At 43.5% G+C, this 26665-nt stretch overlaps 1 protein-coding gene across 2 annotated transcripts in view; it reads right to left on the bottom strand.

Annotated features, from left to right (window-relative positions):
- MYOM3 (myomesin 3) overlaps positions 1–26665 on the bottom strand; it is an 87386-nt gene that overhangs the window by 45009 nt on the left and 15712 nt on the right. For both annotated transcript variants that reach the window (XM_016422088.2, XM_056795569.1), the window contains 11 exons: positions 23515–23610; positions 22331–22419; positions 21014–21058; positions 20279–20419; positions 8702–8863; positions 8270–8411; positions 6920–7119; positions 5183–5236; positions 2758–2885; positions 2063–2246; positions 1723–1897 (listed from right to left, as the gene is read on the bottom strand). In XM_016422088.2, coding sequence (XP_016277574.2) covers positions 1723–1897; positions 2063–2246; positions 2758–2885; positions 5183–5236; positions 6920–7119; positions 8270–8411; positions 8702–8863; positions 20279–20419; positions 21014–21058; positions 22331–22419; positions 23515–23610 — 1416 coding nt within the window. The remainder of the gene's footprint in view (positions 1–1722; positions 1898–2062; positions 2247–2757; positions 2886–5182; positions 5237–6919; positions 7120–8269; positions 8412–8701; positions 8864–20278; positions 20420–21013; positions 21059–22330; positions 22420–23514; positions 23611–26665) is intronic.

Genomic DNA, 26665 nt, shown 5'->3' with positions numbered 1-26665 from the left:
GTTGGCAATTTGGGACATGTAAAAAAAGGAGGGTGAGTAGGATAGTGAGAGAATGGAAAACAATGTCTTATGAGCATCTGTCTGGAAGGGTCTGGGATTGTTTAGTCTCGTGAAGAGAACGCCCAGGGAGCACATGATAGGTGGCTTCAAATGTCAGAAAGACCATTGTGTGGAAGGAGAATTAGACTTACTTTGTTTGGACCTAAAGGAAACACTGATTCAGGCTCAACGCAAGGAAAATTTTCCTCATGATAACAGGTGTTCAAAAAGTGGAATGGAATTAATTAATTAAAAAAAGTGGAATGGGACCAGCAAGTGTCACCTCATTGAAGGCTCCCAACTGGAGGCTGGATTTCCATTTGATGGATATTTAGAAGTGAGGCTCAGTCATAGTGAAGCAGGGGATGGACTAGATGACCTCTGAGATCCCTTTTAACTCTGAGATTCTATTATTCCAAACTCTTATATGACAATTGGCAGCTAGGTGGCATAGTGGATAGAACACCAGGCTTGGAATCAGAAAGACTCATCTTCATGCATTCAAATCTGGCCTCAGACACTTACTAGCTGTGTGATCCTGGGCAAGTCATTTAACTCTGTTTGCCTCAGTTTCCTTATCTGTAAAATGAGTTGGAGAAGGAACGGACAAACCATTCTAGTATCCTTGCCAAGAAAACCCCAAAAGGGGTCTTGAAGAGTGGGATATGACTAAAAAATGACTACATAATAATAACAGCAACACAAGATGATAGAAAAGATTGGAAAAGATGAAGTTAAGGAAGCAGCTATTTCTGACCCTGTGCTATGGATTCATCATTACTCAAGAACTTTTGGTACTTTTTGGTACACCAAATCTTAGGTAGCTCACAAAACAACTGGGCATTGATAACCTCCCAAGGGGGCTGCACACACACACACATACAGAGAGGCAGAGGAGAGAGAGGGGGGTGGGTGGGAGGGAGGGAGAAACAGGGACAGAGGAGAGAGAGGAAGAAAGGGAGAGAGAGAGGGAGAGAAAGAGAAAGAGAGAGAGAGAGAGAACCTAATTACTCAGAGCTGCACAGAACTGCTGTGAAGAGGTTATCTCTGATTAATTGTCTCTCATTTCATCCATGATAAACAGCTTTACAACAATACAACAGGCTAGCCTAACAAACACTAAGCCCCAAAATTCTTCTTATGGGTTCAAATCCCAGCTCAGTTATCATCATGACCTCAAACCTAGCACAAATTCTAATGGGCCTCAGTTTTTTTAAGCCCTTATCTTCCATTTTAGAATCAATATTGTGTATTGGTTCCAAGGCAGAAGAGCAGTAAGGGCTAGGCAATGGAGGTTAAGTGACTTGCCCAGGGTCACACTACTAGGAAGTATCTGAGTCCAAATTTGAACCCAGGACCTTCCAGCTCTAGGCTTGAGTCTTAATCCAGTGAGCCACCTAGCTGCTACCTGGCTCCAGTTTTTCTTTTGAAATGAGCATAAAATGAGGTTAGACTAGATAATCTCTAACGCCCCTTCCTGCTCCAAGTCAATGATGCCTGTATCCATTTCTTTCCTAGAATCCTGGATTCTATCTGCTAACTACTAGCAGCTCTAGAGTGCGAGAGAGGCTGGTACCATCTTGAAGACTACTGTGAAAGTCACTGCTTCAGCAGCTCGATGTCCTGGCTTCCTTAGTGGGGAAGTGATATACTTTGGGAAGGAAGGAGATGGAGAGGACTTACTTGTTACTCTTGATGGGTTTGTTGTTAACAGTTTGCCAGTCAGAAGTGCCCACTTCTCTAGAGTATATATAGTAGCCCAGGAGCTCAGAGTCACCCGTCACATGGTCCCAACTTAGGGAGACAGAGGTTTTTGTGTCTCTGAAAACTTGGACTTGAGCCGGAGGAGGAAGAGTCGCTAAAAGAATGCAATAAAACGAAATCACCAGGTGAGGAATGGAAAGGGGAGAGGAGGGCTGTGTCCTATAGGCTGGTGGCAGTGGAGGTGGAGAGCTGGCCTGTCTTCTCAATCTCTATTCTACAGTCAGGATGTGCCCTCCTTCCCTCTGCCCACAAGCAATACCTGGTGGATCCCCAAGGGTGATCGGTTCACTGGGCTTCGAAGGATCACTCAGGCCATATTGGTTTGCTGCTCGTACTCGGAAACGATATGCTTTCCCCTTCTCCAGGTCCAGGAGTGCAAATCTCGGGGACTTCACTGGGGTCTCCGAGCTTACTGCTTCCCAAGCATCGCTGCCTACAACCGACTATAAGGCAAGTAGATAGTCAGTCCCTGCTTTACTCTCCAGACTGATGGGGCCATGCAAATATAGCATGGTGGATGATCCAATAATGTTTCTACTGAACTATGGGGGTTAACCTCAGTCAGATGCACAGAAAAGAACTCTGGACTTGGAGCTTGAAATTGTCTAGCTATATGACTGTAAGCAAATCAATCAGCTTCTCTGCACCTCAATTTTTTCTTCTCTAAAATAAGGATGATAGTATTTGCACTGTTTCCTTCCCAGGCAGGAAAGTAAAAATGATTTTCAACCATAAAGTTCTATAGAAATATAAGCTAACATTATTTCTCAGTCAGTCTGTCCCAGAAGAGTGAGATCTTGTCTTAGATGGACTCTTAGAGGCTTAGGATACAGGAGACTTCTGTTTTCTGAGACTCCTCAGATGAAGACTTGGGTCACCTTCCTGGATTGTATGGTCCAACCCTCCATTGTAGTTGAGGCAACCACGAAGAGGGGAACTTCAGGGTTTCCTCACCTTCTCCAGGAGGTAGGTCAGGTCTTCTTTGCCTCGGGGGGATGGCTCATCCCAGGACAGGAGGACATAAGCCTGCCGTGTCTCACTGGCTCGGACATTGGTTGGAGGTGAAGGGATGATCACAGAATCTACAAGGAATGCAATGAGAACATAGACTGGCTGATGGCTATCTTCAAGTGGAGGTCTCCTTCTTATCCTCCCAAACACATCATCAAGACCTTTTGGTCTTGGCCATTCAATCAGGTAGACTGCCTGGGGAGATCATTCAATTTATTACATCCTTTTGGGGGCAGGGCATCTTCAAATTTTTGAATGAAAGTGTTGGATTAGATGATCTCTAAGACCTTTTCCATCTCTGAAAAGTCTGTGTTCTTTCTTTTTTATTAACAAGATTATTTATATTCCCAATTACATGTAATAACAATTTTCAACATATGTTTTCTGAAACATATGTTGAAAAATGTCTTAAATGTTAAATCTATTATTTTTCACTTTATTTATGATTTTATTTTGGGGTTTGGGTTTTATATGAGTCTCTTACAAGAATGACCAATAATGGAAGTAGATTTTATATGATAATACATGTATAATCCAGATCAAATTGCTGACCATTTCCAGAAAGCAGAAAGGAAGGGAGGGAGACAATTGGGATGTAATAAATTGAAGCATTGTTTGCCATAAGTCCTTCAGAATCATCCTGGATCATTGTATTGCAGAGTGTAGCTTTTTTCTGAGCCCTTCCACCTTTGATATTCTGTGCTCAAAGGGTCCTTCTAACTCTGACATTCAATGTCCCAAAGCCCTCCCAACTCTTAGGTTCTGTGTTCTAAGGTTCTTTCCAAGTCTAAATAGTCTATGTCCTAAGGATTCCTTCAGCACTGATATTCTATGTTCAATATCCTATCTAGTCTAAAATTCCATGTTTTAGAGATCTTCCCAGCTTTGAAATTCTGTGTTTTGAAGCTCCTTTCACCTCTAATATTCTGTGTTCTAAGATTCTCTGAGTTCTAATGTTCTCTAGTCTGAGGTCCTTCCAACTTTGATATTTTATATTTTGAGGTCCCTTTTATTTCTAATATTCTGTGCTCTAAGTTTCCTTCAAATTCTACTGTTTTCTGTTCTGAGGTCCCTCCCAATTTGGGCATTTTAGGTTCTCTGGTCCCTTCCAGCAGTAAAACTCCCCCTGAGAGTTTCTCCCTGAAGAGAATATAAGCTCCTTGAAAGCAGGATCCTTTTTCGTTTTCATCTTTGGGTCTCCAGTGTCTCATCTATTTGTAAGTAATTAACAAGTGCTCTAACAGTAGCAGGAGGCCCATGAGTTTGCTGCTTTCTAGGGGAAGCTAGCCTGGGATAACAAATCATCTGCAGACAATTGGGAATTTATGACTAGGGATCTGCATCTATTTGTTGGTCCAGTGCTGATTTATTTATTTATTTGTTTGTTTTTGGTCTAGGAAACTTCTGGGTAAAGAAACTCCCTGAACCAATCTAAGTTGGACCTTTCTCTGCATATTATAGTTGTAGAGTGCCTAGAATAGTGAGAGGTTACATGATTTGCCCAAATCACAAGGATATTAGAGGTGGGATCTGAATCCAGATCTTCCTGGCTTAGAGGTATATTCTATCCATCATGCCACACTGCCTTTTTTTTTTAATCAAGTTGGGCTGTGCTTCTTCTATCACTGTTTCAATAACTAGATGGGAAAGAAAGTCTTTCTTCTAGAAACTCCAGAAAACTGTTATACTCAGGCTCTTGGGGCCATACTCCACCTTGAAATATTCTCTGTGCTCATCCCTAAAAGCCATAGCCTCCCTGGGTGAAGCTGAAAGTCAAGACCCAAAAGAAATGTACCTTCAGCTAAAGGGAAATCTCCTGACATCTTTTTTGGGCACACATAGCCCCCAGAGACAGGGTGCTGTCATTCCCAGGGCCTCCATCTAAGAGCCCCTGGCTTGGGAGTGGGGGTGGGATGAAAGGCAAATGCCTTAGCCTAAAAAGAGAAAGATTCAAGCGTTTCTGCCACTGACAAGCTGTGTGGCTTTGGGTCAATCACTTGAACTCTCCAAGCCTCCGTTTCTCCTTTATAAAGTGGTTACAAATGCTTGTCTTGACTCCACTCTTTTTTGAATGTCAAATAGGATAAAGCACGTAAGTTGTTTTGTAAACCATTAAGTGCTCTATAAATGTTAGCCCCTGTCATCATCATCTCCAGCATCACCATTATTGTCTGTTGTTATGAATGTATCTATCTGTTTGGAGCTTTGGTTTGTATAGAATCGGTTAGATTCCCATTTGGGCTGGATCTGGGCCTCATGCCTGTTACGGATGACCTTGGGCTCACGCCTCCTAGGTACAGTTCTAGGTCATGCGTCCCCCTAAGGATGGTGTTAAAGTCTCACGTGTTCTGCCCTGGTTTGATGTTACCTTCACTATCAGCTTTGCTGACTGCGATGTTCCTTCCGAGATCAAAAGGGATCACTAGGACAGAAAATAGATTTGCATTAGGATTATGTGTCCGAGACAGAAGGGCTGATGCTAGAAATTTAAGGAGGAGACTAAAATTGAGGCTATTTGTTTAACCAAGTCTGATTTTCCTTGCCCTTTCTGGGCCTCAGTGGACTCCTCTGCAGAATGAAGAGGTTGGATTAGATGTTGTTTAAGGTCTCCTCCAAGTTCTTGACATTCTGGTTCCAAGGGTACTTCCAGCTCTGATATTCTGGGTTCTAAGCCCTTCCCAGATCTGACATTTTCTATCCTAAGATCCCTCCCATCTCTGACATTCTGGGTTCTAAGAACATTCCCAGCTCTGATATTCTGGCATCTAAGGTTCCTTCTAGAACTGACATTCTGTGTTCGAAGTTCCCCCCAACTCTGACATTTTGGGTTCTAAGTCCCTCCCCAGCCCTGACATTCTATTTTCTAAGGTTCCCCCCAAGTTCTGACATTCTGGGTTCTAAGTGTCCATACTCCCCCAGCTCTGATATTTTGGGTTCTAGGTTCCCTCCTCAGCTCTGGCATTTTGTTTTCTAAGATCCCTCCCATTTGTGATATTCTGGGTTCTAAATCCCCCCCCTACTCTGACATTTTCTGCTCTAAGATCTCTCCCAGCTCTGACATTCTCTGCTCTAAGGTCTCTCCCAGCTCTGACATTCTCTGTTCTAAGGTCCCTCCCAGCTCTGACATTCTGTATTCTAAGTTCCCTCTCCCAACTCTGACATTCTCTGTTCTAAGTTCCCTCTCCCAGCCCTGGCATTCTCTGCTCTAAGATCTCTCCCAGCTCTGACATTCTCTGTTCTAAGGTCTCTCCCAGCCCTGGCATTCTCTGTTCTAAGGTCTCTCCCAGCTCTGACATTCTCTGTTCTAAGGTCCCTCCCAGCTCTGACATTCTCTGTTCTAAGGTCTCTCCTAGCTCTAACATCTCATGTTCTAAGGTCTCTCCCAGCTCTCACATTCCCTGTTCTAAGGTCTCTCCCAGCTCTGACATTCTCTGTTCTAAGGTCTCTCCCAGCTCTGACATTCTCTGTTCTAAGCTCTCTCTCAGCTCTGACATTCTGGGTTCTAAGCCCTTCCCAGTTCTGACATTCTCTGTTCTAAGGTCTTTCCCTGCTCTGTATGCTCTAATATTCTGGGATTTTATGAGTTAGACAGAGACTCTTGGAATAGAGAATAAGATAAGTGGAATCCTCACGTTGGAAGGCAGTTGGGCAGACTCATCCATTCTGAGACGGTTCTGTGCCTGTAGCAGAATATGTTCAGCAAGCTCCATCTTCCCATCTTCTCCATAGCTCTTCTCTTATCAGTCACTTACTCAAGTACTCTGTCTCATTGTTTCAAGGATGTGTGTACGTATGTGCATATGCTCATGCATGTTCCCGTGTGTGTATGTATAAGTGTGCTATATCCCTAATGAGAATGGGGGCTCCCTGCAGGCAGAGTCTATGAATCCCCCTTCAGATAGGGAGCTGCTTGGGAATAGGGACCATGCCACTTCTTCAGACTAGGGGCTCCATGAGAATGTGTGTCAGGTCTCCTCCATCAAGAGAAACTCCATGGGCAGAGACAGTATCACATGTCTCTTTTGTGTCTCTCATACAGTGCCCAACACACCCACTAAGCTGTGGGAAGGGTGTGACTCTGGCCCACTGGGGTCCCTCTACCTACCTGTCTTCCTCTCAGCTTCCCTGGGGTCTTGCATGGTGACCAACTCTGTGGCCTTGGAAGGGAGGCTGGTGCCTGCTCTGTTGACCGCTCTCACCCGGAAGCGGTAGCTCTGGCCCTCCACAAGTCCTCGAATAGGACACCGGCAGGTTCCTCCAGGGGCCTCATGGCAGGTCTCCCATACTCCAGAATCTCCCTGGCACCTGTTATCAGAGAGGACTCAAGTCCTAAGCTCTCCCCCCCGCCTGAGAAAACAAGTCCCATCTTCTATACATAGAGTCTTTGGATAGGACACTAACAATGCATGCTCCTTCCTGGAAATCCATGCCCTTTCCCTCTCATCTCTTCAGTAATCCATGCTCTCTTGCCCTTCAAACTCTTGATTAAATCTTACCTCCTCTGAAAAGTCATCCTTGTTTGACCTTCCCTCCATCCACATCTCCTACATTTCTGATCTCAGTTTGACCTAAAATATCTGTATTTGCCAACGTGGTCTTTTAGAATCCAGAGCCCATTCCTCCTCCCCTGCCCATGAATGCCAGGCTGAATATACTGAATAAAGCAGGATGCCCCTCTCCATGACTTCCCTCCGTTTAATGCTTCTTTCCTCCACACATTTGCAGGGTTCTCTCCAACATATCTTTTGAATTTATTCTACTTTGCCTTTGTGTAAAACTAGCCCTTTTGTAAAGACCCAGGAGTTGTCATTTTTCTTTTTCAGGCCTCAGTTTTACCATCTGTAAAATGAGGGTGTCAGTGGTCAACATGATCCCCAAGTCCTCTATGTATCTGACATTCTCTAAGGTTTCTTTCCAGGTCTGATACTTAGTGTCTAAGGTCCCTCCTAGATCTGATATTCTATGTTTTATGCTCTCCAAGTTCTGACATTTAATGTTCCAAGTTCCCTTCTAGTTTTGATATTCTATGTTCTAAAAATTCATCCAACTCTGACATTCTGGGTTCCAAGACCCCTCCTCCTACCTCTCATATTCTCTGTTCTAAGACCCCTCCCAGATCTGACATTCAGCGTTTTAAGGTCCCTCCCAGGGTCTTCATTCTGTATTCTAAGGTCCCTCTCAGGTCTGGCATTTTCTGTTCTAAAGTCTTTTCAATCTCTGGCATTCTGTGTTCCAGTCTCTTCCATCTTTGACAATCTATGTTCTGAAGTCTCTCTGGACCTGGCATTCAGTGTTCTGAAGTCCTTTTTATTTCTATCGCTCTGTGACTCCTCCTATGTCAGGGATGCTGTCTCTGTTTCCTATGTTCCCTCACAGGGCATAAGACACAACTCTTCTTTTCTTATTGCTGGTAGAGCTTGGCCCTTGATGCAGCCTCTTGCTAGATAGCACCCACCTTTCAATGGTATAGCCAATGATTGGGCTGCCCCGGGTGTCACTGGGTGGGGCCCAGGTCAGAATCAGACAGTCTCTATTCACATCATGGCATTGCACATTCAGTGGGGAGCCTGGAGCCCCAGCTTTTTCTGCAGGGGCATCTGAAACAGAATATTCTTTAGACTGGCTTTCATTTTATAGTACATCTCCAACTCCTGCATCATCTCTCCGTCCCTCACCCATCCCTCTGCCATATTGCCCACCATTCTCCAGACCATTATTGTTTCAGAGGGAGTGCAGGAGGTGGACCAGTGATGCTTGTGACAAGGTTAGACCCTGTCCCGGCTTGGCCCTTGGGTCATCCCCAGCTTCTACCCTGCTTGGTGACAAATAAGCATGCCAAATCCACTCTCTCCCTCCATTCTTCCCTCCTTCTGTCCCCAGATCTTACCTCTCACAAATACATAGGCACTCTGCTCCTTGGAGCCAAAGGGAGAGGGCACTTGGATTGTGTACAGTCCCTCATCCTCTTTATAAGCACAGAACACTTTCACAGAGGCCTGCCGGTCCAAGTACTGGAGCTGTCGCCTCTTGGATTCCTGTAGCAGCATCCCTGAATCAATTGATCAGCAAACATTTATTAAACATTTTCCTTCTGCCAACCCTAAGCAAGACTGGAGACATGAGGTCAAAAGTAAAACAATAGGGGACAGCTGGGTGTCTCAGTGGATTTAGAGTCAGTGGGTTCAAATCTGGCCTCAGACACTTCCTAGGGGTGTGACCCTGGTCAAGTCACTTAACCCTCATTGCCTAGCCCTTACAGCTCTTCTGCCTTGGAACCAAAATGCAGTATTAAGTCTGCAACACAATGGTGCATTGGACTCAGATTGGTCTATTGCAGAGACAAATATTGTCACAGACTTTTCTTTTTTGAACTTCACAAATCTAATGATCAGAAGGCTCAATTATAATTTAAATTTCTTCTGATTTTAAATTTCTTCTGATATTTTTCTTTTTCTTTTCTCTCTCCTTCCTTCCTTTCTTTCTCTCTCTTTCTTTCTCTTTCTCTCTCTCTCTTTCTTTCTTTCTTTCTTTCTTTCTTTCTTTCTTTCTTTCTTTCTTTCTTTCTTTCTTTCTTTCTTTCTTTCTTTCTTTCTTTCTTTCTTCCTTCCTTCCTTCCTTCTTCCTTCCTTCTTCCTTCCTTCTTCCTTCCTTTCTCTCTCTCTTTCTTTCTTTCTCTCTCTCTCATTCTTTCTTTCTGTCTTTCTTTCTCTCTCTCATTCTTTCTTTCTGTCTTTCTTTCTTTCTCTCTCTCTTTCTTTCTCTCTCTCTTCCTTTCTCTCTTTCTTTCTTTCTTCTTTTTTTTCTTCCTTCCTTCCTTCCTTCCTCCCTTCCTTCCTTCCTTCCTTCCTTCCTTCCTTCCTTCCTTCCTTCCTTCCTTCCTTCCTTCCTTCCTTCCTTCCTTCCTTCCTTCCTTCTTTCTTCTTAGTCAATGAATCTTCCTCCCTTTGAATTGAATTTTTCTTACCCATCATGAATCCAAAGTGAAGTGAGTTGGGAACAAGTATTTTCCAAGTGTTTTCCACTCCAGTAGGAGAAAAATCACATTTTCTCTGGATGAATAGAGATTATATATCTTGATACCAAGCAGGAGTGATTTGCCTTTTTCCAGTCTGGGAACAAGTATGTCCTATGAGAGCCGTGCTTGTGATGACCTTCCTTTTGGCAATATAAACATAGTGACCAGATTTGACTCAAAATAATATTAGCCTTATTTAGCTTCCATGATCTTAGGAGTCACAATCAACAGAAGGCAAGAGACATGAGTAGAATGTGGTGACCTGAAAGGTTGGGAATCTTTGTTCTTCCCTATTTTCCTTAATGGGCCACTAGGTGGCACTGCAGTGGATAGAGTGTTGAGCCTGAAGTCAGGAAGACTGATCTTCCTGAGTTCAAATCTGACCTCAGACATTATTTACTAGCTTGATGACTCTGGGCACGTCACTTAACCTTGTTTGCCTTGGTTTCCTCATCTGTAACACGAATTGGGGGCGGAAATAGCAAACCATTCCAGTATATTTGCCAAGAAAACCCCGAATGGGATCATGAAGAATTGGACCCAACTGAACAACAACAATTTCTTTGTATCATCAGAGAAGATTATTCAGTGTAGGATGAGTAGATTTCTAGGTCAAAGGTAAAGAGAAACTCTACTCCATCCTTCTTTCCCAGCGCGGATCCCTGTGACCTTCCTGCTTGGATGACCCCCACACTTATGGTTCCCTTAACCTTCTATCCTTTGGACTTGGCATCTATAAACTCAAATGGAGTTTGCTGGCTCTGCCTGAAGGACTTGGCACTCATATCGCTGTCTTGCCAGGAGAAGAAGAATGGGTACCAGAGGTTCTAAAGTTTCACTGGTTCCCAAAAAAGACACTACACTACGGCTCCCATGTTTATTCCATGATGCATCAAATTCTCTCATTTGTGATGATGCTTCCACTCATCTGCTATTGCATGATATTTTTGATTTGATTTAGAAAAAATTAATTTTTTGAAGGAGACAGCATAAGAATACTTAAGGAACAAGGAGCTAGACTCAAAGCCAGAAGACCAAGATTCAAGTCCTGCTTCATACTGGCTGTGTGATCTGGGTAAATCACTTAACATTTTAGTGCTCTAGGCAATTCTCTAAGACAATAATAATAATAGCTAACATTTATATAGTACTTTCTATGTACCAAGCACTATATTAAAGTGCCTTACAATTATTATTTCATTTCACTCTTATGAAAACGCTGAAGTTGTTGCTCTTATCCCCATTTTACAGATGAGAAAACTGAGACAAACAGAAATTAGATGACTTGCTCATGGTCACACAGCTGGTAAGTGTCTGAGGTTGAATTTTAACTCAGGTCTTCCTGACTCCCAAGTCTGGACCTCTGTGCACTATGGCATCATCTAGCAGAAAAGAAGGGATTGGCCAGTATTGGTAGAGGGACTATCCTTGTCTGAGGGTTCCTGTACCAGTGAAATCACAGGCTCAGTCTCCATCCTAATGATTTGCAAAGAGAACTTGATCCTCAAGGTTCTAAAGATCTCAGGTGATCAGTGGAGGGCTCAATTCTCCTGGAACAAAGACATTTTTTGTTTTTTTTTAAACCCTTACCTTCCATCTTAGAATCAATACTATATATTGGTTCTAAGGCAGAAGAGTGGTAAGGGCTAGGCAATGGGGGTTAAGTGACTTGTCTAGGGTCACACAGCTGGGAAGTGTCTGAGGCCAGATTTGAACCCAGGAGCTCCCATCTCTGGGCCTGGCTCTCAATCCACTGAGCCACCCAGCTGCCCCTGACAACGATATTTTTAAAAGGCAGAAGAAGCCCAAGTTTTGTAATTTTACAGACTTCTAAGATAAATGAAAGTCTTTACAACTATTAGCAGTCATGTATTATGTATGAATAATAACAATAAAGAAAATCAGGATTTATAAAGCAAAGTGCAACACTAATACCATCTCATTTTATCCTTACTAACAATAGTACCACTGTAGGCTCAATTGTTAAAATATAACAGTACCAAGAAAAATAGCAACAGTAATCATTGGAGAAATGGGGGAATTAAAAAAAAAAAAGTATTTCTTCCCAAGTGCCTCTTTGCCTGCTCTTATAAGTAACCTGTCCAGGTGGTCCCAAACGGACCCTTCTGAGATAATTCCTAACTGTTTTCTCATCTTACACCGTACCAATTTTTCTTTTACCTTCGCCCTTAGTATCAGTTCTGAGACAAGAGCCACAAGGGCTAGGCAATTAAAGTTAAGTGACTTGCCCAAGGTCACACAGCTAGAACATAATTGAGCTTTGAACCCAGGCCTTTCTGACTGCAGGATTGGTGCTACTCAGGTACCCCCTCATCTGTACCATCTTATAGAGAATTTGGCTTTAGTCTCATCTCCCTGCACAGTTGTGGAAATGTTACCTTCTCTTCTTGATAAAATCTAGAAAATAAAACAAAGCCCAAAACAAATGAATGAAAAAAAAAAACCTCAACAGAACAAAAAGCTGGAGACTCAGGTGAAAGAAGGAAGAAATACGCTCCCCAGTCTATTTAGAACAGAGCTTAGCTGTTTCAGAATTACTGTAACCACAAAGTGCTGAGGACTTGATTTAAAAAGGAAAACGAGGGGCAGCTGGATGACTTAGTGGATAGAGAGCCAGACCTAGAGATGGGAGATCCTGGGTTCAAATCTCACCTCAGACCCTGGGCAAGTCACCTAACCCTCATTGCCCAGCCTTTACTAGTCTTCTGCCTTTGAACCGATACTTAGTATTGTTTCTAAAATGGAAGTTAAGGGTTTAAAAAAAAAAAGCTAGAAGAGAAACTTCATAGATAAGATATTCTGCTAGAAAAAGTTGTGTGAACTGGCTTGTATCTCAGGAAAGAAAGAAAACTGTGTACACATCCATGTAATATATTTATCTCCATGTAATAGATATCATCATGTAATATCTCTTTATATATCTCTCTCTCCATGTAATGTAAATCTCAGCATGTAATATCTCTCTTCCATGTAATATGTATCTCCATGTAATGTGTATATTTCCATGTAATATTTATCTCTCCATATAATATATCACCATGTAATATCTCTCTTCATATCTCTCTCTCCATGTAATGTATATCTCAGCATGTAATATCTCTCTACCCATGTAATATGCATCTCCATGTAATGTGTATATTTCCATGTAATATTTATCTCTCCATATAATATATCACCATGTAATATCTCTCTCCATGTTATGTATATCATCATGTAATGTCTTTTTCCGTATAATATATCTTTCCATGTAATGTTTATCTCTCCATGTAATATGTATTTCTTTGTAATGTATATCTCCATGTAGTATACACACACCACTATGTAATATCTGTCTTCATGTAATATGTATCTCCATGTAACATATACATATAGATCTCTGTGTAATATATCTCTCCATGTAATATATATATGTATATATATCCATGTAATATACACATACAGCACCCCCCCCCCCATGTAACCTTTTAATCACACTTAATTTGGAACTTTAAAATCCAAAAGCCAATTTTCTTTCTCGTCATGTAGAGGATCAGTAAAGATTCAGACTCAAATATGCACAAATTATACATGCACATGCACATAAATGCACACACACATGCATGCACACACACAACACACGCAACACTTCTAATTTCAGTTCGTTTCAGGCTTCACATCATAAAATAGTGGAACCAAAATCCAGGCGTCTGTTTGTTTCTTTGTGCTGACTTTCATCTACATTGTTAACCCGTAAGTGAACACAAGGCTTCCCTGGCAGAGTCTGCCAGCCTTCAAAGAAGGGAGACGGAAGAGATGAAGATTTGAGTACAGCCCTGCCTGCTCCCCGGAAGCCTGTCCCAGTCCCAGTCTTTATCTTTATGATAATGAGAGCTTCTGGTAGCAGCCAGAAGGTGAAAAAATGTCCGAACGGAATGCTCCTGAGTCACACGGAAACATGTGGATTTTATACCTTACCTGGGATTGCCCCAGAGTGGGAGAGGCAGTTTTATGGCCCTAATTTGGAGCCATTCGGTGTAATTCATCACTAGATGCTGTTTGGATTAATCTGATCATGTGAATAGCAAAGTGGTTGAATTAGCCTTTATTTTTGATGCCTATTTGTGTACGCGTGCGTATGTGTGTATGTGTGTGTGTGTGTGTGTGTGTGTGTGTGTGTGTGTGTGTACACTTGTATGTAGGTAAAGGTTTTACCCCTGTTGTACATGACAAGTTTTGTTATCTGCGTGCTCAAAGAGCTTGGTGGGATCCCTAAGCTAGCAATAGAGCCTTAAGTGGCTCATCTTCCCTTCCAGATTTCATTTAGTCTAGTCTGAGAGATCGCATGTGAATGGGGAGGGGGCAGATGCTTCAAGCTGTCTCCAGGTTATTTGATTTTGAAGAGAGTTAAAGAATATTTTTTTCAGTCATTTTCAGTTGTATCCAAGTCTTTGTGACCCCATTTGGGGTTTTCTTGGCAGAAATGTTGGAGCAGTTCACCATTTCCTTCTCTGGTTCATTTTATAAGATGAGGAAATGGAGGCAAACTGGGTTAAATGACTTGCCCAGGGTCACACAGCTAGGAAGTGTCTGAGGTCAGATTTGAACTCGGGAAGATGAGTCTTCCTGACTCTAGACCCATGCTCTATCCACTGGTCCACCTAGCAGCTCTAAAGAATATTCATTTGATTCAAATTCTTTTCAGTGACTACAATTCCAGAGGCTAGATGATGGCACCTGCTACCAGCCTCCTGAAAGAAGGGCCAGTCATAGACTCTAGATGTAGAGGGAGGGATTCATTTTTGGAAATGGCCAATGGGGGAAATTTGCTTTGCTTAACTAACTCTAGGCATCCGTGCATTTACATATATATGTACATATACACACATACATGTGCACACATATTCATATGTTCATAGTCAATGCCAGAGTTTTCTTTTTCCTTTTCAATAGCAGGTGGGATGGAAGAGATGAAAAGGACTTATTGATTATAAAAATAAGTAAATTAAAGAAAAGAAAAATACATTTCTTTCTGTGATTCAGTACTGCTGGTGTATGTCAGAGACATAATCCTGGGAAGACTGAAAAGGTGAAATGGTTCATGAAGGAACTTTCTGTAAAGTTTCCTCTATCCTCACAGGGCCGCCATGTTGGTACAGGTCTTCAAAAATAATGATAATAACAATAATAAGCATTTATATGGCACATTAAAGTTTGCATGGGCATCTAGATGACACAGCAGATAGAGGGTTAGAACTGGAATCAGGTAGATTCATCTTCTTGAGTTCAAATTTGGCTTTAGATATTTACTAGCTGTGTGACCCTGGGCAAGTCACTTAACCCTCTTTGCCTCAGTTTCCTCCTCTATCAAATGGGCTGGAGGAGAAAATGGCAAACCATCTAAACAGCAGATTAATTATATTTAGGTGCTAAAATGTTGTTCTTTTGAATTATGATTATTGGAATATAGCCAGGATGGAGCAGCTGGATGGCACATGGAATATGGGAGTTGGAATCAGAGCTGAGTCCAAATCCTGCTGCGGACACTCACTAGCTATGTGACTCTGGGTAAGTCACTTAACATCCCTCACCTTCAGTTTTCTCATCTGTAAAATGGAGATAATATTAGCATCAACTCTCCAGGTCATGGTGAGGACCAAATAAGGCGCTGCCTAATGCCAGCCTATGAAATATCTTTTTCCATTTCCATCAGGTGACTTCAGAAATAAAAGACCAACATGGGAGGGGAGGATTTTGCTGGCAGATTCCTCACAGTTGATAGATTGATTATAGTTTGTGAAGAAACAAGATTTTAATCTAGACTCCCAGCCCACTAAACAATGCTGTTCCCTCCCTCGACACAAATAGCACAGGAATGGTGGCAAATAAAAGAATGGTTCTCCAGAATCGAATGGCTATGGACTCATGGCAGTTCATGAAAATGAAGGGCGTGCCTTCATCGGAAAGAATGCTGTGCTTACTTACAGGGCAGCTAGAGTGGATCAAGGACTGGACTTGGAATCAAGAAGCCCTGAGTTCAAATCTAGCATCAGACATGTACAACTGGCTGTGTGACCCTGGGCAAGGCATCTCACCTTGTCCGTCTCATTTTTATTATTTATAAAACAAGGATAATAATAGCACCTACCTCCTGGGGTTGTTATAAGGATAAAACAAGATAAAGTTTATAAACTGCTTTACAAATATAAGTGCTAGTAATTATGATCCCCGAATGATAGGATATGTAACATAGCCATTATAATATTACATATGTAATATATTTGATTAAATGGAATATATAACATAATATTGTTATTATTATAATTGAATATATTCATGACTCATAATAGAAAACAAAGATAAGGAAATAATAATATATTATATATGTAATATATAATATTATTTATTATTATATTATCACATTGTGCTATATAATGTATTAGATTAAATTTAAATGTATTAAATTAATATAAATTAAATATAATTATATTAAATATATATTAGAATATAAGAAAAAGAAAACAAAGAAAAGAAGATAACAAATGACACTGTCTTGATGTAGGTCAATTTGGGGATGCCTTGATTCCTTTGCCATACATAGACTTTAACAAATAAAAATCCTCACCTTCTGTCTTAGAATCAAGAGTGTGTATTGGTTCTAAGGCTGGAGAATGGTGAGGCTTGGAGATATGACTTGCCTGGGGTCATACATCTAGAAAGTGTCTGGGGTCAGATTTGAACTCAGGACCTTCTGTCTCTAGTCCTGGCTCTTTATTAATTGAGCCACCTATCTTTCTGTAATGATTAATTTGGGGGGTATGGGGGGAGACAAAAAGGGTTAAGTGACTTGCCCAGCGTCTCACAGCTAGGAAGTATCTGAAGCCAATTTTAAACACAAGACTTCCCATCTCTGAGCCTGGCTCTTCATCCACTGAGGTACCAAGCTGCCTTCCCCCCCCCCCCCATTCGTAGACTTTCAATATCAATAAGCATATTATAGGATTAGAAACCTAGCCTTGGAGCCAAGAAGATCTGGATTCAAGTCCTGCCTCTTGCCCATACTGGCTGTGTCCCCAGGTGAATCACAACCTCTGTGTGCACTGGGCGGCTCTCTAAGACTACGAATTACAGGGAGTGTGTGTGTGTGTGTGTGTGTGTGTGTGTGTGTGTGTGTGTGTGTGTGTGTCCTCTCCAGAGGGTTCCCTGGCCAATGAAGTCAGAGCTCTAGCCCCCATCCCTTTCCCTATTGGACTCTAGCAAATGCAGAATGCTGTTGGACACGTACGTTGGCTCCAGTGGCAAAAGGTTTTATTCCAGGACAGAGAAAAGGAGCATGTAGCATGTGCTCTGAAATAAAGAACTAGGATGAAGGGGTTGGACTCAATGGCTTCCAAAGTCCCTTCCTGTTCCAAATCTAAAATCCCATGATTGTAGGATCCCAGGAGCCTAAGGACAGCTAGGTGGCAGCAGTGGATAGAATGTCAGGAAGATCTGAATTCAAATCTAGCCTGGGACATGCACTAGTTGTGTGATCCTGGAAAGGTCACTTAACCCCATTTGCCTCAGTTTCCTCATATGTAAAATGACCTGGAGAAGGAAATGGCAAACTACATCATATCTTTGTCCAGAAAACTCCAAATGAGGCCAAGAAAAGTTGGACAGGACTGAAGAGTGACTGAACAACACAATCCTAAGATGGTGAAATAAGAGATCTAATGTATATTGGAGTTTGAGACTCCTCTGTCCAAACTGGAAGAAAAACTACTGGGGTCTTATATTTATAGATAACTGAAATTAAGAAATACAGAGAATATTGTTAGCCTTAGAGTAATAAAGACCTAAGCTCAGCACCTGCCTCAGGTATTTACTAACTGGGTGAAACCTTCCTCAGACTCAGTTTCCTCACCTGTAAAACAGAGACAAAAACAGCCCTCCATCACCAGGATTGCTGTGAGGATCAAGTAAGAGTATCTGGGGACAAGTAAACGACTCTTTGGTTAAAGAACCAGGTCTAGAGACAAGAGGTCCTGGGTTCAAATGTGGCCTCAGACACTTCCTAGCTGGGTGACCCTGGGCAAGTCACTTAACCCCCATTGCCCACCCCTCACCACTCTTCTGCCTTGGAACTTATTGTTGTAGTGATTCTGGGACAGAAGAACTTTGAGGGTAGTGCTGTGTCCCGTCTGGTTCTACATCTCCAACACTGAGTCCAGAGCCCAGCACCCAGCTCTTACTCAAAATCCAGCCTCTTACTCAAATTCATTTACTACCTATGTGACTCTGGATAAGTCACTTAGCCTCTGTTTGCCTTCATCTACTAGAGAAGGAAATGACCAATTACTCCAGTATCTTGCCAAGAAAACCCCATGGACAGTATGGTTCAAGAGGCCACAAAGAGCTGGACAGACTGACTGAACTACAACACTGTAGCATTGATACTGCCTTTAAGGTTGACAAAGTGCTTTACAAATATTATCTCATCTTATCTTTACAACAATTCTGTGAGGTAGGGGCTATTATTGTCCCCATTTTACAGATGAGAATATTGAGATTGAAAGAGATCACATGACTTGCTCACAGCATTAAGGAACCTGTCATACAACTAATAAGTGTTTGAGGTAGGGTTTGAACTTAAGTCTTCGCGGCTCCACTTCCTGCCCAGTAAAGCGATGGTCTCTCAGGGAGGGAACAGAAAGCCAGTGAGGGGATAGGGATTCTGGGAAGCCTCTAGGGGCTTAGAGTGTGGTATCAAAGCTCAATGAGGGGATGGGAGTTCAGTGGATGAGGTGGGGGCCTAACACAGTCCCTGGCACATAACAAGCACTTCATAAACATTGATTGATTGGTCCGGTCCAGTGAGGGGGAGAGGGGCTCAGGAAAAGGATCAGGGTCCTTGAGGGAGGAAATAGAGGTTCCATGAGTGTTAGGTGTTCAGCTAATGAGGAGACATCAGCTATCAAAAGGATGGGCTGGCTTCTGAGAGAGGGACAAGGGCTCTGGCAGGGAATGGGGCTCAGTGAGGGAGATATGAGAGAGCCAGTGGCTGAAGAAGGGGTTGGAAGCTCAGGGAGGGGGAAGGAGGCTTTTCTCTAGGGGTTCATGAGTCTAGTCTGGCTTTTGCCTCTCCCCTTCCTCTGTGATCGTTATTATTCTCTACTTGCCCAGATTCCCTTCTCAAGTCCCTGATCTGGACTAGCCTGTAATAACCCCTGAGCTACCCAGCCTGCATTCCCAACTCGGCATCCACCATTCTGGCTGCTCTCTGTGTTCCTGAAAATATCCTGGGCCCTGTTATTACAGCTGCTTCTGGGGCTCCTTAGGGGCCATGCCCCACCCCTAAAAGACAGCTGCTGGCTCTCTGGGCTCAAGGGCTCTCTGGGTGGCAGTGGCTGGCCCTTCTCTTTGCCCTTGGGGCTTGGGCTTGGGCTGGGGGAGCTGGTGCTTCCTTCGCTCCAGACTGTTTCATGGCTGAGGCTCTGATAGGCAAGGTATTCAGGATTCCTGATCAGTGGTCTCTCCGAAGCAGCTTTGAGCTCCTCCCAAGGTGGGTCTGAAGGCTTGGCTCAGCCGTTTGGGTGGGCAAACTGAGTCAGGGGCCATGAAATGATGGGAGAGCTGACAGCAGGGCTTAAAGAACTCAGCAAATGCTGCCTTGGCTGCCTTCCACCCAATTCCTGTGCCTGTAATCCTTTAAAGTGGATGGAGCGACAGCAGCAGAGGAGTAACGGAAAGAATGCTGATCTGAGGGTCAAAGGATTGCTGGACCATCATTTAGAGTTCAAAGGGCCTTAGAGGTCAGCTTGACCAATCCTTCCTTTTGTAGATGAGGAAACTGAGGCTCAGAGAGGTAAAGCAACTTGCCTAAAGCCCCACAGATAGGAAGTGTCAGAGCTCAAATTTGAACCAAATCCATCATTCTTTCCACTGAACTACATTACTTCTAGAGTCAAGAAGACCTGGGTTCAGATCCCACCTTTGATATTATCTTTGTGATCAGTAGCTCAGTAAGGACTTCTCCTAGCCTTAGATCCTTCATCTGTAAAATGGGGATAATAATAACCAGGGCACTGACTTCACAGGCTTCTTGTCAGTATGTAAAGTTCTTTGCAAACTTTAGCTCTAAATTCTCAACTATTATTTTCAAGTCTGGCCTCAGGAAGCCCTCCATGACTGGCCTCTCATCTCCTTGTAAGTTTTTGCTTTGTACTGGACTAGTCTCCCTCCCCAGACTCATCAGACTGGGGTTCCCTGAGGGCAATGGCTATCTTTCTTCCATTGAATTGGAAGCCCAGTATAGGGACCCTGGAAGACTGGAGGGGAGCCCCCCAGAGCCATCCCCAGGCTCTGCCCTCAAAGACAATGAGACGTTACTACAGATGGTGACATGGAGGCACTGAAAAGAAGGGCTGAGGCTGAAGGGAACTCCAAGAAGCTGCTGTGATCAGTACATACCATCTCTGAACCACTGGATGCTTCTCTGGCCATCAGGCACATCCTGCTTAAAAGTACAAGCCAAGTTGAAGGGCTCCTTCTCCCTGGCAAAAACAGGCTGTAGCACCGATTCAAACTCAACATCTGGGCCAAGCAGCAGTCCTGGAGAGAGAACACAGACCCTTAGGTCTATCCCAGGGGGTGGACCAGACCAGGCTTGGGACTACTACAGGGGGATCTAAACTGCCCTTGTCCAGGTCACTGATAATTCAAAATGGCGATTTCTGGGCAGATTGTGAGATCTTCCCCTGCCCCGGGAGACTGTAATGATTTCATTTGTAAATTTCTACAGATCGGACTAATAGACTGTAAACTCTGGAGGGGGAGGCATGAAAGTGCTTTTTTATTTTTGTATTTCAGACCTGGGCATAGAGCCTGGCACACAGCAGATGCTCAGGCAAACGTTTGATGAATTATCGAATCGGATACTTTCTTTGTAACAGCAGATTTGCCCTCCTCCCCTACCTTTGGTTTGTTTGAGCAACCCCAAAGCATGCTGGGTATCAGTGGGTCTATACCATTTAGTCAAGAAGAGTTCTAGGAGTCACAAATAGGTAAGAAAGCACACTGAATTCGAATTTGGGGCAGCTAAATGGGAAATCTCAGACCTTACGACGAAGGTGCCCATGACTCTACTTGGCTGACATTCCCCCACCCCATTCCCATCCTCTACTTCTTACCCGCCTCCATCCTTACTTTTGAATATCTCCGAATCGAAGCCGGCCTCTTTCCCCAGGTATTCTGCAAAACCGAGAAAGAAGATCAGGGCTCGGAGTTAGAGCTCAGCCCCAGATTCCCACTGGGGCATGAGCCTGGGCTGGGAATTAGGACCCTTGGCTGCTCAGGCTTCTAGGTAGGTCAGAGGGCAGCAGACAGAGAGCAGGGGGGGCCTTTGGGCAGAGGGAGGAAAGACTCTCTTAGCCAAGGACACCCAGATTGATGACAGAAAGGGATCCATCATCCAGAGGGATTGCTTTTTCCATTCGGATGACTGGAGGTGGATATAGAATGGATATAGAATGTCAGAGCTAGAAGAGTCCTTAGAACATTGAATGCCAAAGCTGGGGGTGAACTGAGGCCACAGATTGTAAAATTGGGGACGTGTTAGCGGTGGAAGGGACCACAGCGATCACCTAATCCATAGTCCTCATTTTATAGATGGTAGAAGCCGAGTTCCAGAGAGGACAGTTATTTGTCCAAAGTCGCACAGTGAGTTAATATGAACTCACACCTGAATTCTACCGAGTTCAATGCCTTAAAAGACCTCCCCTCCCAAATCCATCTTAGAATTAATAACTGTCTATTGCTTCCAAGGCAGAAAAGTAGTAAGGCTTAGGCAATTCAGGTTAACAGTGACTTGCTCAGGGTCATACAGTTAGGAAGTGTCTGAGGCTAGATTTGAACTCAGGACCTCTCACCTCTAAGCCTATCTCTCAAAGCCAGGGAACCACCTAGCCACCCCCTAAGTTCAATACTTTTAAATAACCCGTTTGGAGTCACTGTTTTTTCTATAATCTTGAAGTGCCTCTATGGAGACCAGTGAGCCTACCTCTCTTGCAGATGATGCCGGGGACTTCTGAGAGTCCATAAAGCTGAGAGGGACCTTGAGAGGTCATTTAGTCCATCCGCTGGCCACTAAACCCATTCTGCCTGAGGGAACTCAGCACGGTGTGGAGAAAGGCTCACTGGACTTCGGATGTAGCTCAGATCCTGATCTTGCTGCTTACTACCTGAGTGATCTTGAGAGAGGCCCTTTACCTCTCTGGATCTCAGTTTCCTCATCTGTAAAGTGATGGGGCTGGACTCCATCTCTAAGTTTCTCTTATGACTATTGGTCATATTCTGCAGGCCTCCAGAGAAGGAAGTTCTGGGCCCCTCCAGACCCCCCACCCATTCCTAGGTGAGCATTATGAAGGAAGGGCTTCCTTCCATTTGGCCACGGGCCATTTCCACAGACAAGACACGGTGAGGGTCTCAACTCGCATTTGGCCAGTGGTGGTAGTAGGGACTTACTCCGCACAAGAACTTTGGCAAAGGAGGAGGCTTGGCCATAGGCATTCTTCACCATGACTGTGTAGGTGGCTGAATCCTCCACAGTGCACCTAGAAAGGAGGAAAGACTGAGGAGGGGATGGTGGTAGTAGGTGCCTGGGGGCTCCATTCCAGCCCTTTGGGTTCCCAGGGAAAACTAAACATGGATTCCAAAGCCTAGTTTCCTGGATTTTGGATGCATTAGAACACACAGATTCTGTGATCTGGAGCAAACCTTTGAGATCCTCTTGACCGACTCTCATTTTACAAATGAGGAAGCTTAGGCCAACAGAGGGAAAATGACTTGCCAAAGGTCACTCAGGAAGAACAAGTATTGGAATCCAATCCTCAGTGACATCTTACCCCACCCTGCTCCAAATACCCTCTCCTTGCCTTCTACCAATCTGTATGTCTTGCTTCCTTCACAGGAAGCTCCAAATGGATCTCCTCAAAAAAGCCCTCCTTGATCAATCCCACTAGGCTCTGAACACTCTTCCAGATTGAAGGCTCTGTCTCCTCAGCCTTCGTATTTAGCAGAGCTAGGGCCAACATTTTTTCATACTAGTCCAGAAGCATGGATTGGAGAGGAGCTTGCTTGGGGCGCTTGTTCTTAGGGAGGAAGCCTGTTCCAGGACATTAGGAAGTCAGTGCTGGGGAAACACTATTTGGGGAATGGGCTAGCCTGGAGAGGATCTCCCTTAGGGGTGTAGTTCCTAGGGGAAGACGAAATACACCCCTAGAAGACCATCAAGTTTCTCCAATTTCTGTGATAGGAGGACTGCAAATTCAATGACGACCTTTACATTTTAGTGTCCAGGGACAAAGCTCCAGCCACCCCATCCTAGTTACACCAGTTAAAGAAACTGTTTCTATAGAAACACATTACAGTTGTTCCTCTGATACAATGTGTTAGATCAATGGCTTCAAGGTAAAGTTTAGATACAATGTCTTCATAATACTGAGGGGTAACTGGAGTGTAAGTTTGTTGTTCTCTTCTCAGTCTAGAATGCCCCCTTTTGGCTTCTTTCACTCCCTCTCCACCATGGCCCTGATCTGATTGGACTTCTCTGAGAGCAGGCTAAGAAGAGGTCTCTCAAGGAAGGTCTTGGTCTGCTGAAGTCCCAGGGAGGTAGTGAGGGAAGAGAGACAGGCAGAAAAGATAATCACCTCCTGATCTCCAAGGTGTACAGTCCAAACTGATTCTTCATTCTGTACTTCCCAGCAGGAAAGAGGTGAGGATCAATCCTCATATCATTTTTGTACCTGCGGAAATAGGACCATTTGAGTGGGAGGGCTAGAAGGGGTAGGGGGAGACATTTATTGAGGTCCCAGAGTAGTTTAATGGAAGGAGTAATGGGTTTGGGGTCAAAAGACCTTGGCTAGACCCCCAGTACCGCTGATATTTACCACTGGCATGACCTTAGATGATTCATTTAACTAGGCTAAACCTTAGTTTCCTCATCTGTAAAATGGGGATAATAATGCTAGCATTCTTTGACTCCTAGGATATTGTGAGGAAATTACATTGTCAATCTTAAAACTCTAGAAATGTGCATTATTATTTGGAGGAGAATTGGTCCTTCCCCCAAATGGCCAGGCTTAATCCCAGGAGATCAGGACACTGGGAAGAAAGTGAATGTATTGAGCTGCAGATCAGAAGTGGAACTAGGGTGGTGGCAAGAGAACTTTATTTCAGTTGGTGAAATTTAGAGGGGTGCCACTTCCTCTACTAGCAGGTGGCTACAGAAAATTCAGCTCCAGATTCCAGTTATATAAATAGCCAGACCACCGAAGGCTGACTGTTCTCGGTTTCTTGAAACTTGTGGGTTGGGCTTCCTCCTGCTTCATTCTAACTTCTACTGTTCTGAATCTTATCTAGCAGTTCTAAAACCTGGGAATTCAGAAACTGTGTCTGTCAATTGAAGAATGGCTGAATAAGTGGTGGTATGTGAATGTCATGGAATACTATTGTGCTGGGAGGAATGGGGAAATAGATCATTTCAAAGAGACATGGAAAGACATCCGAACTGAGAAGAATTTGGTCTAAGACAGCAACATTATAAAATGACCAATTTGAGGGCCTTTATAAAGTGATAAAGAATGAAATGAGCAGAACCCGGAGAAACAAGGATAAGACCACAGAAATAAACACCTTTGAAAGCCACAAGACGTCTGGTCACTACAAGACCATTCAGGATTCCCCAGAATGGATTATGAAATGTGCTATGCATTAAAGAAGGACGAAAGGCTTAGAGTGGAGAATAAGATATGTATTTTTGTATATAGCCATCGAGGGAAAATGTTTTGTTTGATGGCGCAAATTTGTTATGAGCAAAATTTCCTTTTTTTTTAATGGGTGGAGGATAGGAAGGAGAGAAAATACATTTATTTTAATTTTTTAAAGTAGAGAGAAGGGGGGCAGCTGGGTAGCTCAGTGGATGGAGAGCCAGGGCTAGAGACAGGAGGTCCTGGGTTCAAATTTGGCCTTAGATACTTCCCAGCTGTGTGACCCTGGGCAAGTCACTTAACCCCCATTGCCTAGCCCTTACCTCTCTTCTGCCTTGGAACCAATATACTGTATTGATTCCAAGATGGAAGGTGAGGGTTAAAAAAAAAAGCAGAGAGAAGGGATAGGGGCTACAGATGTGAATCCTATGATGACACTATAGGGTTAGCTTTACTTTGCTATGAGAGCTCTCTAGAAGTGGGAGTAATCTATAAATGTTTGTAATACTTAAGAAAAACTCTCTGTCTTACATTTCTCAATTAAAGTCTACATGGAAATCTCATAGCAAAGCCTAGATAATTTTCAATTACGGTAGGGACTCTTGCCTAGATGGCAGATAACTTCCTGAACAGGATTTTTTTTAAACCCTGAACTTCCATCTTGGAATCAATCCTGTGTATTGGTTCCAAGGCAAAAGAGTGGTAAGGGCTAGACAGTGGGGGGGTCAAGTGACTTGTGTAAAGTCACCCAGCTAGGAAGTGTCTGGGGCCAGATTTGAACCCAGGACCTCCCATCTCCATGCCTGGTGCTCTATCCACTGAACCACCTAGTAATTTTTTTTAACCCTTACCTTCTGCCTTAGAATTGATACTTAAGTATCAGTTCCAAGGCAGAAGAGTGGTAAGGGCTAGGCAATGGGGGTTAAGTGACTTGCCCAGGGTCACACAGTTAGGAAGTGTCTGAGGCCAGATTTGAACCCAGAACCTCCCATTTCTAGGCCTGGCTCTCAATCCACTGAGCTACCTAGCTGCCCCCCAAGATTTTCAGAATAACTATACTTTTAAAAATCCACAAAACCCCAAACCTATTCTGTCCAAGACCCTTAGCAAGAGGAGAGTTAACTGAGTGGTGTGTGTATGTGTGTGCGCACATGAGCACCAGTGTGAGAAAGGGGAGGTGTCAAAGCAGTCTGGAGTACATGAGCTGAGGACTTGTGGCATAAACTACATAAACTGAGTCCCATCCTGTGCCTCTGGTCTCCTTGCCATCCCTAGACCACCTGCCTTACCTCTTCAGCCTCTGCCTCTAGCCCTAGCCCACCAAACCTATGTTTCCGCCACATATTCTTATGGCACCTCTGGGCCAAAGGAAACAAATTCCTCACTGTCCCACCCTTCTTTCTTCCTGGAAAACTATGGGTGGGTGCTTTTAGAGGAGAAATTAAGCATGATCCATTGTTTTGCATGAAGCAACACTTGACCCCCTGGGTGATGGGCAGGTTTCCCCCCACCCCAGGGTGACTACACCCATAGTGACTACACGGCATAGTACAGTGACATGAGCCCCAGTGCACTAATTCGAGCAAAGGTTAGCTTTTGGTGTGTTTTTCCATCATCTGGTGAAATCTAATGCTGCTGTGGTTTATTTATAGTGAAAGGATGTCAGTTAGATTTCAATGGAAATAACAATAGTATTTTTGTCCCATTCGAGTTCACAGACTCCCTGAAATCTATCCACAGACTAGAATCCAGATTAAGAACTCTGAATCAGAGGATGGGGGTTCAAATCCTACCTCTGAGATTTATTACTTCTGTGACTTGGGGCAAATTACTTAACCTCCCTGGGCCTCAGTTTCCTCATCTGTAAAATGAGAGGATAGGACAAGATGGTTTCTGAGATCCCCTCAGACTCTAGATCTATGATTGAGTGTCCCTACTTCACACGTGTTGTGAGGCTAAAGCAAGGTAATAAATAGGAGGTGCTTAGAGAACCTTAAAGGGTTTCCTAGAAGCCAAGTATCATTACAGTTATCCCTTCCACATGGCTACCTTCCTCAGCACAGTTTCGCTATATTGCCAGTTGGCATGAGAA

This window comes from Monodelphis domestica, chromosome 4 (assembly GCF_027887165.1).
Source record: "Monodelphis domestica isolate mMonDom1 chromosome 4, mMonDom1.pri, whole genome shotgun sequence".
Lineage (NCBI taxonomy): Eukaryota > Metazoa > Chordata > Mammalia > Didelphimorphia > Didelphidae > Monodelphis > Monodelphis domestica.
The sequence above is the reverse complement of the archived record's forward strand: the minus strand, read 5'-3'. Positions and strand labels throughout refer to the sequence as shown.